Below are 12,860 nucleotides of genomic sequence, written 5' to 3' on the forward strand. Positions count from 1 at the left end.
CCGACATTCAAGAGCGGCAAAAACCTTGCGCCACCTTCTCACTTGTCTTGTTTCAGGGCTGCGTACACACTTACAAGCAGGGCTGCTCGCCAGCTGATTAATCGATAAAAAAAACATCGCACCATCTATCGAAAGTCAGCGCACACACAGTGCGAAACATTTTGCGAAAAAATTAGACCAAAAAGTTATATTGATTGGAAAATTGAGCAGCTTAAGCTAACTGGTGTAGCCCCTTAACAAGTGGCAAGGCATGCTTTAATCCCCGCCAGCTCAAACCCGGCTGTGGTGGCTTTGTAAGGCTAGCAAAACCATTGCAAGTGGAGCTGTCGTGGTCTTATTTGCCTACTTTTTTTTTCCCACCTCCTCCAACTCTGTCGCTGTGTGGGCCATCAGCAGCAGCAGCAACAGCAACAGCAGCAGTTTAACAACAACGAGAGAGGAGAGACTTCGTCACGAAGGGGACAAGGGGCCGTAAGACCACCGACAGTCTGTTTGGTTTAGGCGTGGAAATAAACAAATAGATCACAGGCACAGAGTTCCAAGGAACGGAACGGGGCGTGGCTAGCTTAACACTCGGCTTGGCAACAACAGCAGCAGCAAGAGCAAGAGCAACAAGTAGGCGGCATGGACGTAACGCTTACCGAGCCCGAGACACGTTTCTACAGTGAACTCTTTCATTGCTGCGATGTAGAAAAGACGGGCATGGTGCCAATGCTCAAGGCAACGGAGCTCTTTCGATCGTCGGACATTGCCAGCGCAAAGCTGATTGAGGTAGGTCCAATTCCCGACCCTCCGATCGTGACACAGCTAATTAGTGAATCTCGTATCTCCGGCAGATCACCGGACTGGCAGGGATTCCCTCGACAGCGTTGCACATCTCACGCGCCCAGTTCTATTCATGCCTCAAGCTGATTGCCGCCCACCAGGCAGCGATGCCGCTGCGTCAGGAGCTGATATTCGCCACGTGCCCATTGCCATTGCCACATTTTAGCTGGAAGGAGTTGTCAGCAGCGTCAGTGGCCACAGAGAACGGACTGGGGGCCCTGCCACCGCCACCGCCCACAGATCGGCGGAACTCGTTGCGTCGCAACTCGCAGCAGGATCAGCTGCAGGACACCTCGGATGTGCCCAGCACCGACTCAGAGGTGGAGCAGAACGAGTCCATTGAAGAGGCGGCGGGACAGCGCACAGATGGCAGTGGCGTTGTCAGCAGCAGCAGTCGAGAGAATGTCGGGGTGCGTATCTTATCATGGCATATATGCAAATAGGCTTAACATTGTCCCCTGTCCCGTGTTCCCTCTCCCTTATCTATGCGCAGCGTCGACGTGGCGGCTCTCCAGAGGCCTGGAGCACGAACAGCGATAGCCCCACGCCCACCAATAGCGTGGCGGAGCGACCCTGGGCTCAGGATCCCCTCTGGCAAGGGCTCCTGGGCGACGAGCACCGCCAGCTGCTGGGCACAGAGGAGGAATCCTCCGATCGCCACAGCAGCGATGACGATGACAACGAGAACGAGCTGGTGGCCGTCTATCAGATCACCGCAGAGCAAAGGGAATACTACAATAAGCAGTTCAAAACAGTCCAACGTGATCCCCATGGCTTGCTCTCCGGCCAGGCAGCGCGGTGAGTGCTCAAGAGCTATTTTTGGCTAGAGATATCTTTTAATTTGATCTTCTGTAGGGTTTTCTTTGAGAAAAGCCGCATACCCGTGGAGGAGCTGCGTCACATTTGGCAGCTGTGCGACGTGACACGCGATGGGGCGTTGAGTCTCTCTGAATTCACGGCTGCCATGCATCTGGTGGTGCTGCGACGCAACAATATACCGCTGCCCACCAGCCTTCCCCACTGTCTGCATCCGAATGTGCTGCAGACGAAAGCGGTTGGGGGCAGCGGTGGAGTGACCTCCTCCTCGTCGTCGTCGTTACCTCAAGAGCCCCCCGAGGCTGATCTCCTGCATTTGAACGATGACGACGAGGACGAGCAGACGGATAATACAATCATTGGTGTCAATCTCAGCGGAGGCAGCTCGGCGGGCACCAGCAAACCGCGTCCCACTGTGCCGCCGAACGACAAGAATATCATGAATCTGAGCACCATCTCCACCTCGTCCCAGGCCAGCAACAGTTCGAGACGCGAGGCGACACCCACCACAACGTCGCTGAATAAGAATCGTAGCATTTCGAATTCCCCCAATCACGAAAGGGTCGTGGGCGGTACAGTGTCGTCAACGGGAAATGCTCCCGATTCGAGTAATGCCTCCAATCAGTGGACAAAGTTTAGTGAATCTCCCACAACGAGTGCGGCACCAGCTCAATCCACGACTGGAGTTGCTGCTTCGACTTCGGCTACGGCCGCTGGTGCGGTTGCTGGTACTGCTGTTGCTGGTGCTGCTGCTGCGGCTGTTCCAGCCGTCTCTAGTCCCGGCCTCAAGCCAGTTTTGTTTGATATGAAACGTACTGCACAGGATGTGGTCTCCAATCCGCAAATATTGCATCCCGTGCCTCTGCGTGTGACTCCCATAGGTAAGAGGAAGTGAAATACAAGAAACGAATAGCTCTAATAAATTACTTTCCCTTAGGCACTGCCATAGCCTCTTCCTCCGGCGAGCAGTCGTCCGATATGGATGGGGTCGTTGTATTGCGCGAGGAGAGTCCGAAGACCATCACGTCGACCACCACAGTCAACAATCAATCAACAGCAGGAGCAGCAGTAGCAACAGCAGCCACAGCTACAGCAGCGACAGGAGCCACTGCCACACATCGTGAGAGCAGTGATCTGCGTGCCATTCAGCGTCCCCAGGCCAAGAAGCTGCCGGCCAAGAACAGTGTGCTGCCACCGCCACCACAACGCGAGCCGAGCATTGGTTCCACTGGCCCCAGCGAGACCTCGGATCCGCTGCCCACGGCAGTCTTTGCCACGACAGTCGCCGTGTCCAAGAAGGAGCCGCCTCCATTGCCGCCACCAAGGCCACATCGTCATGCGAGAAGCAGCAGTTTGGACTTGAACAAGTTCAAAATGGGCACAACGGGCGGTGCACAGCAGGCGGAGGTGAGTAAACAGTGCATAGGCTTATTAGAAATCTTTATTTCCTTTGCAAGGCTGTACAGATCTTCAGACAACCGATGATTTCTATCTGTACCTTTTTCTCTCATCTGTGAATTTTTGAAATCCAACTGATGATCCTTTCATACCCTTGCAATATGTGTATACAGCCCCATCGATCCCCTTGGCTGTTGTTAGACTAAAGTTTCGAGAGTATAGTATAATATATTGTTTGTATGTTCAAGACTATGTACGAATCAGTTCCTGGAAGCTTAAGCGTTAGTGGGAGATAGAAAATGAGTGTTCAGAAGTTTTAGAAAAGCTAACTTAAGCGAATTACTAAACGAATATCCAGCTGAAGAAGATGATTTTGAGGACTATAAAATTGTATACAATAAATGGCTGCATGACGAAGAGACTTCGGAGAGAGGTTCTCAGAGTTAGCTTTCCCAGAAATGAGTGCTTCAAGACCAGGGATAGTATAAAAATAAAGATACATATCTCACAGACAGGTTCAGTACACAATAGATTCGATATATAGATAATTAAATGAGAAATCTATAAATGAGTAGGACTTATGCGTGTAAATATGTTCAAGATGAGTAAGCTGAGGGCATAGATCGATTAAAGACGATTTCAGTTGAATGCCCGTGTCAATACCTATGAAAACGAGGCTTGGAATTAGCAGGAAAGACCGTGAGAGTTAGGTCCGGAGAGTAGGTTAGATCAAAATAAGGGCGCCGTAATCAGACGCCTGACTGCACCACTGACTATAAATTCGCGATTAAAAAGTTAATTTCGGGACAAGTCTAATCAATTTAAAGATGCTCAAGACTTTCCACTTCACTATGGAGCCATACATGAGTATTTGCAAGGGTATTTGAGACCTCGGCATGCCGGGGATTACCAGTTGCTGTGGTTGTTTGTTGCTAACTTTATTCCTCAAAGATTTACCACCTATAATATGTTATGTTATGTGTATATAAATATGAAACCCACCCTACCCCTACTCTTTGTTAAGATTACTGCGCAAGCCAGCTTCGATATGCAAACCTCAGCGGGTTTTGCCGATTTCACGCACTTTGCCGACGAAGGTGGCGCCGCGAATGTTGTAAGTCCATAAACAAATCTTAAATGTTTGAAAGCATTCCACTCCAATTGGCTGTAGCTCCACTAGTGTTATGTGTCCAAATTCAGTAGCTTCTAAAAACATTCCAAAACAAAAAACCCACCAATTAATCTACAACCATTTCCTCCTGATCGAATCGTACTAATCTTTGGTTAACTTCTAGCTGGAGAGTGGAACTGTAGCCGAGCAGCAGCTGCACTCGCTGCCGCCGGCCCAGCCACCGCCTGGCGGTGTGCCTCCGACACGGCTTACACTGCAGCAGACCCAAACGCAGCAGCGGGTATCAGCCTTTGAGGTCTATCGCAAGCCGCAGACGCCACGGAACTCACAATCGCCGCCGCAACAGCCGCCGCCACCGGCCCCGGCCCTGGTCGGGAGCGGAGCTGTCTCTCAACTGCCAAGCGCCGAAACCTTTGAGAAGCGAGTGACGGCTATAAGTGACAGCCTGCGTCACGTGTCGTTTAAGCAGAACCAGACGAGCACCACCGAGCTGCTGCAGCGACTGCGCGAACAGAACAGCTCCCTGCTGCACCTGTGCAATGATCTCAGTGACGAGCTGCTGAGCGTCCAGACGCGCAAGGAGGAGATGCGCCTCAGGCTGGAGAGCCTGAATGGTGGTTCCGAGGGTCCCACTGGGCGAACAAGCTCGTCGATATCTTCGGCTCCGGTTACGGCGAATGTCACCGGGGGATCCTCTGGGTCAGCCGGTTACACAAATGTCTAAACAGCGTCAGATAATCATTATTTTCATTATCATTTGTCACACTTTTATGTGTTGATTCTGCACAATTTGTTTATCGCGCGGTATCGCCCACTGACATTCAATCATTTCTATTCAAAAAGGTTCTCTTTTCGCTGTTGCAACAAATCTAGAAAGCTGTGCAAACAGACATGGCATGAATGCTGGAGTGTTTGCACAGTTTCGTTGACGATGGATGGCCAATGGAATGGATGGATGGATGGAGGAGTAGAAAGTACTCCCAAGTTTGTGTGCTGCTACATAGAAGTCGCTAGTTTAATTTGTAGGCTAGTTAAATCTCAACAAATCATGCGAAAATCAACAAAAACAATAATGCCGCCTCTATAGATATTTATGCAGATCGATTTATATATACATATATATGTAGAGTGTATGTATATGTGTACTACGAGTGTATGCATATGCAGTTCTCCTAATTGTTACAAGTAAATGTTGACACACACACACAGCCCTCGAACCCGAACCCAAATCCGTATCTCACCCCCCTCTTAGTGTATAATGAACTGCCACAAAGTGGTCCAACGCCCAGCTGTAATATTTCGTGCTACAAACCTTTTGCAATTGCATTTTTCTTTTGCCAATTTGCTATTTATCAACGCCTCGAAATTCCAATGCCTCCCCCATTTCTTATTCATTCCGGCAATGAAAACTAACAAAGAAAAATCCAAAACGAAAAAAAAAACGAAAGAACCTATATTTAATCTTAAAAATCCTATCTATCAAAAAAGAAAGGAAAGTAAAGCCTGGCTTAATGTTTAAGTATTAGAAAAGGGCAAAAAAAGCTGAAACAGAAAAAATTTTCATTTCCTTGAAGGCGCAGCTCCTACCCCACACAAAAAGTATATACCTATTATATACTATATATTTTCTATATGTATAGTGTACACCACAAGAAAAAACTTGATATTATGTACATTTAACAAAATTTCTTTATAAACGAAAAGAAGATTGAAACAGGAGAGAAATTTAATTTAAACCGGACCACTAAATATGTCGAATTTATCAGATATATACCAGCATATGTATCATTTCTTTTGCATACTTAAACCACTTGATGTATGAGTTTTCTTCAACTTGTTAAACATTTACCCCCACCCCAAAACACACACACACACAAAACATAAAACGTAAAGAAAAAGTCTAATGAAATTGAAGAAGTAAAAAAGTGATATTGAAACACTATGAAAACATATTATTACGTTTCTGCGTGATCAATGTGTATTGTTTTGATTGATATACATCTGTGTGAGTAAAGATAAATGTATTATGTGTTAAAAAAGCTAAAAAATGCAATAAAAGCAAAAGTGCGAGAAGAGCAAACAAAAATTGTATATCATTTGAATTTCGAAGTTCGATACTTCGACAGAGCAGTCCGGCCTAAAAAGCGATAACATCGCTATCGACTTCATTTGCACACAATCAGGGTGACCGCTTACGGTATTTTTAATACTTTTCGGTATTCTTTGAGGTCAAAATTGAACCGACGGTATATTTACGGTATATCGGTATATAATGGTATATTTTGTCAATTTCATCAATATATTAAATTTCATTTTCAACGTTATATACAAATCCAATAAAAGCAAGAGTTAAAATTAAGCCAATCAAGTAGAAAATAGATTCATCAATCGTATAAAACTATGTGGGCGTGGCTAAATGTTCTATATAGCTAGTAATATTCCACGGAATATGAAAAACGAGAAATATGTAAAATATAACTTGAATTCGTCAGTATATTTAAGGTATATTTTTCAAAAGACTGTATATTTCGGTATATTTCTGAGGGTCAGACGGTATATTTTAACGATAAATCCGCGGCCACACTTTTTGCGGCATCGAGCAAATTTTCTGCGAAAATTTGTAATTTGTTTTTCAATTAAATGGTTTAATTTGCTGCAAGCTACAACAAAGGTTTCCACACATCTCACAGGCTAGGGAGGCTTCGAACGCCCAGTGGCTCAAGAGTGTGCTTATTTGATATAGAGCAGGTTAGTGTGAATGAATGAATGGTGGGCGAAGAAAATAATGGTCTACCTGCGCCCCGTCGCGTACACACATGTACATGTACATTTTCCTTATTCGAACTTTTGCAGTAAGTTAATGTGTCAATGTTAGTCGCGCTCTTTGCGCTCGCACAGTTGCCAATATTTCGTAAGCCGACGCCGCCGACACCGCCACCGCCACCTCCATCTTCATCGTCGCGTCCCCAATTGTCAAGGTGTGGCAAAGCAACAAAAGCAAACGCATCCGCCCATTTAACATCCCCAACGATCTTCACAATATCCGAGATGAACACCAACGCTGACCAGGATCAGGGCCATGCCATAGCCGCCAATGGGAATGCCGCCGACTCCAATGATATTGAAACGATGTGCGTATTACAGTGTAGAATATATATGAATCATCCCATCGCTTTCCTCCTAACTAATGATAAATGGACACTTTTTGCAGCCATTTCAATCCGCACGAGAAGCAAATCTGTCGCATCATCAAAACGAATCATACGAAAATCTTGGCATCCGCCTCTGTCCATACGCGGGGTTCGTCAAAGGTCAAGCTAAAGAACATTGTCGACTACAAATGGGAGCGCAAATACTATTATCCTGGCCATTTGGTGGCCGTCCATCGTGATGGCAAACACCTGGCCTATGCCATCAACGGTAAGAACTCCCACCGATTGACTTCCCTCATTTATTTAAGAGAATTCTCGTCTTTCAGTCAACAACAAGGCCACCGGCATGGAGGGCATGGTGCGTGTCTGCAATATCAGCACCAGCATGCGTGCCCTTATCAAGGGTATGAGCGGCGAGGTCTTGGATCTGCAGTTCGCCCACACAGATCGGGAACGTATACTGGCTGTGATCGACATGAGCTCCCTTTTCGTATACAAAATCGATCTGATCGAAGGAAATCTGCTGTGCAATCTGGTGTTGAAAGTCGAGGATCCCATTTCCAACTATCAGCCCGAGTACGATATGGTCTCCTGGTGTCCGTATGTGTGCAATAGCTCGAGTGCAGGTGCCCCCAGTGAGGATGATGATGAGAATCAGCTATTGATTTGGTCGCGCAGCCGACAGTTTCAGGTCTTTCATGTGAAAATGATCATCAGTGAGCATGGGGTGAGTGCGCGGTAGTCCCCCAATCTATTGATAGACTGATTGATTTATTAATGTTACTTATTAGCGTGGCAAGATCAATCCTAATGTCCTGGATGCTGGCTATCTTAAGATTGAGGAGGATTCGTTGATCACCTGCGCCGCTCTTTCGCCCGATGGCACCACAGTGGCCGCCGCCTGTGCCGATGGCCTGGTGCGTTTCTATCAAATCTACTTCTTTGATGTCCGCAATCTACGCTGCCTGCACGAATGGAAGCCCCACGATGGCAAGAAAGTCAATTCGTTGTTTTTCCTGGACAACATCAACAAGCCAGTGGAGGAGTAAGTCGATGACCGCTAATATTACTCTGATTCCATACTGATACACTGATTCTACTGCAGATCCTACTGGCAGCACGTAATCACCACCAGCGACAACAACACGGAAATCAAGCTGTGGAACTGCTCGTTGTGGGAGTGCCTGCAGACCATCAATATTGTGGCCGCTCTGGCCGTACCCGGACAGTTTATTGCTGGCATCGATCGAAGTGCCAACTATTTGGTGGTGTCCTGCCTGGATAGCCTGGCTGTTTATGTCATGCAGATTGGCAGCGCCAGCGGCAGTGAGACGGGAGATGCGGGCGAACTCAGTGATGGCGAGGGTAACGATCAGCGAATCCAAAACGTGGCCGAGTTCAAGCTCAGCTCGGGAATACTCTCCTTCTCGATTGTGAACGCCGCCATGCGGCGTCTGAAGAGCTCTGTGGAGAGCTACTATCCTTTGGAGGAGCCGGACGACTTTGATGATGAGAACAATTCCACATACGCGCTGGTGGTGCACATGTTTGTCGTGCAGGCCAAGAGCCTGCAGGAGTGCCACATCATCTACCAGCCGTGTGTGCCCGAGAAGACTGAACGCAAGAGTCTGACTAGCAGCAGCATTAGCAGCATTCCGAGCAAGCAGCGTTCCGAGACGCCTGAAGATAATCTGTTGCTCCTCAAAAAGGAGACGACTGTCTCGCCCAACAGTGGAGCAGGTTCAGGCAGTGTTCCACTCGACGCACTGTTTGCCAAGTCCGCTAAGAGAGCAGCGGCTGCCTCTGCGGGTGGCAGCAGCTCTTCTGCTGTGGTGGCAATGGCTGTAGCTGCTGCCGCCGCACCTTCAGCCATCCTCCAGCAGGCCATAGACGCTGCAACGACCATTAAATCGAGATCCGCTTCGCCCCAGTTTGGCAGCGCCTATCCGCAGGTGAATCTTATGACACCAGATGCTTTTAGTGCGAGTGGAACACAGTCCAGCAGCACAGCGACCACCGCTGTGGTGGTGGCCACCAGCACCACAACCACCACAGGGACTGTATCTACCGGAGCAGGCCCCGTCCCAGCGGTGACTGCGGCCACCGATGCCATTGACTCTCAGGTCTTGAATACTCTCCGCATGCTGGCCACCGTGACGGGCGGCAAAGCAGGCGAAAATTCCAATGCGAATATCCTCAATTTGATGAACAATACCCTCATAGAGGATCTCGAACAGCAAAAGATCAAAGACAAGTTTGAGGCGCGCAAAAAGTTCATAGCCATCGATCGGAATCCCGAGCGAAATCTAGCCGAGAACTTGGCCAGCGGTGGCTCGAGTCCCAGTCGTGAGGTGCAGGAGATTATGGCCACACAGGAGGATGCCGATGATGCCTACGAGGCGGAGCTGGATAATCTAGACGACGACGACGACGACGACGATGATGATGAAGAGGAGGAGGAGGAGCTGGCAAACTCGTCACCCCTGCTGGAGCCGGTTGATGCCAAATGGCTGGCAGAGACGGCCAAGGTGAAGCTCGTAAAGAAATCGGCAGAACTGCAGAATGCAGCACAGATCATGTCGCAGGCGGTGCAGCACAAGAACAATGGCAACGTGCCGCCAACACTGGGCGGTGGCAGCATCAATAGCAACAGCAACAACAACACTGGTACAACTTTGAATACGAGCAACAGCAGCAGCCACAATGCTGGCGAGGGCGAGAGCACGGCAGGTGGAAATGCAGAGCTAAATGATAAAATCGATCTGTTATTGGGTGAGTAAGAGATGCATCATATCAAAGACTATAAAATACGAGATCAACATCAGGAAAATATTCCATACCCATTTTCGTTCGATGGTTCGCGTGGGTACTGTTACTTCAATTCTCTTTTGAGCTTTCCTTTGTCTCTGACCGCGGCCCCTTTGCCTTCGTTTTTTCGACCATGCCTTGGGCAGCTGAGTCGGTCCCCAGAATACAAAAATGAAGATTCACTTACAAAAAAAGATTCTTTGACGTCCAAAATGCAATCGACGACAAATAGAAAATCACTTTAGAACATCAAATCCTTGGCATAGAGTCTTCGAAGTGTTGCTTCAGACCCTTTAAGGTCATGAACAGGGTCTGTGGAGTCCATAAGTCCATGAATAAAGTCAATCAAGTCTTTTGAATGAAGCATTGGGTCTCAAGAGCTTCTTTAGAGCTCTGAAACAGAGTCGATCACTAAACCCAGTCTTTAATACTCTTTAAGATCTGGTCAAGGCACAATCTAAGCAGCTGCACAAGCTGGAGAACGAGGTGTCCAAGCTACAGCTGCAACAGCAACAAACGGCGGCAGTGGCAGTGGCGGCAGCAACAGCAGCACAGTCTACCAAAAGCGATACCTCCTTGGAGCCCAAGAATGTCAATCAGTTGGCATACAAAATCGAAATGCAGCTCTCCAAGCTAATGGAACAGTATCTGAAGCGATACGAGAACGAGCACACGAAAAAGTTGTCCGAGTTTCTGCAGGCGCGGTGAGTGGGAAATGGAGATTAAATCTTAATCGAAATGCATAATTTAGAACTATCTCTCCGTATAGCGAGAACCAGAATCGTGAACTCCGGGAATCTGTGGTGGCCGTTCTCAATCAGTATGTGCTCACTCATTTTACGGACATCATTGGCAACGTACTAAACATGGAACTGCAGCGTCAATTGTTGCCCAGGGTGAATGCCAAAATGGATCAACTCCAGGCCCAAATACAGGTGGAGTTTGTCCAAAAGTTGGGCGTCTTTGAGAAGGCTGTCAAGGAAAATATTGCTCAAGTATGCAAAAGCAAGGTAGGTGGCAAGTAAAGCTCCTAATTGTCCACTATTGATATTATTTTGTGATACTCTACTAGCAATTTATTGATTCCTTCGGCAAGTCAGTGCTGATAGGTGTCCAAAGCAGCCTACAGTCAGCCTTCATAGAGTCCATGGGCAGCACTCTGATACCGGCGTATGAAAAGTCCTCGCAGAATATGTTCCAGCAGCTACACGATGCCTTCACTGTGGGGATTAAGGAGTGTAAGAAACAGATTTCAGAGTTACTTCGGATAAAATGGTCTTCTAAATGAGTGTCTCTTCCCTTCCAGTCATGGTCCAATTCAATGCCTACCTGCAGCAGATGCCACAGCAACAAGGCGCTGGTGCTGGCAACTGGGATGAGCTCAATAATAAGCTCGGCCTTTTAAAGCAATTGGTCGAAAGTAATCTGCTCAAGCATCGCACCGAACTCACGGACGCCATGCTGGAGACCCAGCGTGAGGTCAAGAGCCTGGAGATTCTATTAGCCCGCCAGGTGCAGGAGACCATACGAGCGGAGCTGCGCAAGTTTCTGGAGAACCAGAACTTGGCCATGCGCTCGCAGGCGGCCACACCAGCGCAATCGTACGATTTGAGGGACAACATTAAGCAGCTGCTGCATGCGGGGCAGACAAATAAGGCCTTCCACCAGGCGCTGCTGGCCAACGATTTGAATCTGGTGGAGTATACGCTGCGACACACGGACAGCAACCAGGCCTTTGCCCCAGAGGGATGCAGGCTAGAGCAGAAAGTCCTGCTGTCGCTCATTCAGCAAATCTCCGCTGACATGACCAATCATAATGAGCTTAAACAGAGGTAGGATTGGATTGATTCCGATTGCATTTGAATATCCATTTGCATACTTAAACAATCTGTTTCCCAATCCACTTACAGATACCTCAATGAGGCGCTGCTGGCCATCAATATGGTGGATCCCATTACCCGCGAGCATGCCCCCAAGGTGCTCTCCGAGCTGTACCGCAATTGCCAGCTGTTCATCAAGAATTGTCCCAAGAGCACGCAGTGCAGCAATGTCCGACTACTCATGAAGGCCATCATGTCGTATCGGGATCAGCTGAAATGATATCACGAGAATTACAACATGGCCAGTGGCTGGTATTGATTGATAGTGTGCCCCCGATACCCATCCCATCCATCCATCCCCCGATCCCTATTCAATATACACACACACACACACACGCTTGTAGAAGAGGAGTAGAGTCCCAAAAACAACAACTGCAGCTAAAATGTTGAAATTCCATCGGGATTTAAATTAAATTTGTTTATTTCTTTCGTCTCTGTGCGCGTGTGCTTTTCGTTTTAGCTTAAGGGACTTGTAAGTTTTTGTTCTCTCGTTTAAGATCCCGGCAATATTTTGTTCTTTATAATTTTTCCCTTTTCTTTATTGCACGCGAGCTGCGAGCAGTTCCCGGCGTGTGTTTTAATTTTCGTTCCCTGAGGTTCTTCTATTTTAATTTTTATGACGCTTATAAAAGAAGGGAGAACAGAAAAAAAAATACGAGCTGTAGAAATTAATTTTAAAAATGATTTCCAACATAAAAACAATTACGTTACTTTTAACACACACACGCAAAAATTATGATTGCAAACGCAAAAAAAACTAAAAGTAAAATCGTAAATTATATGCTAAAAGTAAAACAAAAAAGAACAAGAAAAGATAAACTAAAAATTATAATTATAAAAGTAAAAAAT

General features: G+C 47.4%; 2 protein-coding genes across 5 annotated transcripts; both read left to right on the forward strand.

Moving 5' to 3' along the window:
• The first annotated feature begins 84 nt into the window (after nt 1-84).
• LOC108161626 (ralBP1-associated Eps domain-containing protein 1) lies at nt 85-6,251 on the forward strand. 4 transcript variants are annotated; one of them, XM_017295924.2, is made up of 8 exons: nt 85-293; nt 394-771; nt 837-1,235; nt 1,319-1,623; nt 1,681-2,522; nt 2,579-3,048; nt 4,064-4,153; nt 4,335-6,251. In XM_017295924.2, exons 2-8 carry the CDS (start codon nt 625-627, stop codon nt 4,893-4,895), a joined length of 2,814 nt encoding a protein of 937 aa, XP_017151413.1. In that variant the 5' UTR covers nt 85-293; nt 394-624; the 3' UTR covers nt 4,896-6,251. The 4 variants fall into 4 exon arrangements, with proteins under 4 accessions (XP_017151413.1, XP_017151412.1, XP_033248588.1 ...); XM_017295923.2 differs by having other exon boundaries at nt 397-771; XM_033392697.1 differs by having other exon boundaries at nt 85-771.
• Nucleotides 6,252-6,739: 488 nt separating this feature from the next.
• Nucleotides 6,740-12,857, forward strand: LOC108163292 (enhancer of mRNA-decapping protein 4 homolog). The gene is made up of 11 exons (XM_017298493.2): nt 6,740-6,919; nt 7,025-7,302; nt 7,383-7,591; nt 7,650-8,050; nt 8,115-8,368; nt 8,429-10,095; nt 10,571-10,835; nt 10,901-11,141; nt 11,204-11,369; nt 11,438-11,963; nt 12,042-12,857. The coding sequence occupies exons 2-11, from the start codon at nt 7,040-7,042 to the stop codon at nt 12,229-12,231; spliced, it is 4,182 nt and encodes a 1,393-aa protein (XP_017153982.1). The 5' UTR covers nt 6,740-6,919; nt 7,025-7,039; the 3' UTR covers nt 12,232-12,857.
• Nucleotides 12,858-12,860: the final 3 nt, after the last annotated feature.

This window comes from Drosophila miranda, chromosome 4, assembly GCF_003369915.1.
Source record: "Drosophila miranda strain MSH22 chromosome 4, D.miranda_PacBio2.1, whole genome shotgun sequence".
NCBI classification, from domain to species: domain Eukaryota; kingdom Metazoa; phylum Arthropoda; class Insecta; order Diptera; family Drosophilidae; genus Drosophila; species Drosophila miranda.

Excerpts from the sequence above, each read along its gene's own strand:
- LOC108161626 (XM_033392697.1), top strand. The coding sequence starts at position 625 with ATGGACGTAACGCTTACCGAGCCCGAGACACGTTTCTACAGTGAACTC. Across the intron at positions 1,236-1,318 it reads GCAGTCGAGAGAATGTCGGG|CGTCGACGTGGCGGCTCTCC; the intron begins GTGCGTATCTTA and ends ATCTATGCGCAG. Across the intron at positions 1,624-1,680 it reads CTCTCCGGCCAGGCAGCGCG|GGTTTTCTTTGAGAAAAGCC; the intron begins GTGAGTGCTCAA and ends GATCTTCTGTAG.
- LOC108163292 (XM_017298493.2), top strand. The coding sequence starts at position 7,040 with ATGTTAGTCGCGCTCTTTGCGCTCGCACAGTTGCCAATATTTCGTAAG. Across the intron at positions 7,303-7,382 it reads TCCAATGATATTGAAACGAT|CCATTTCAATCCGCACGAGA; the intron begins GTGCGTATTACA and ends CACTTTTTGCAG. Across the intron at positions 10,836-10,900 it reads TCCGAGTTTCTGCAGGCGCG|CGAGAACCAGAATCGTGAAC; the intron begins GTGAGTGGGAAA and ends CTCTCCGTATAG.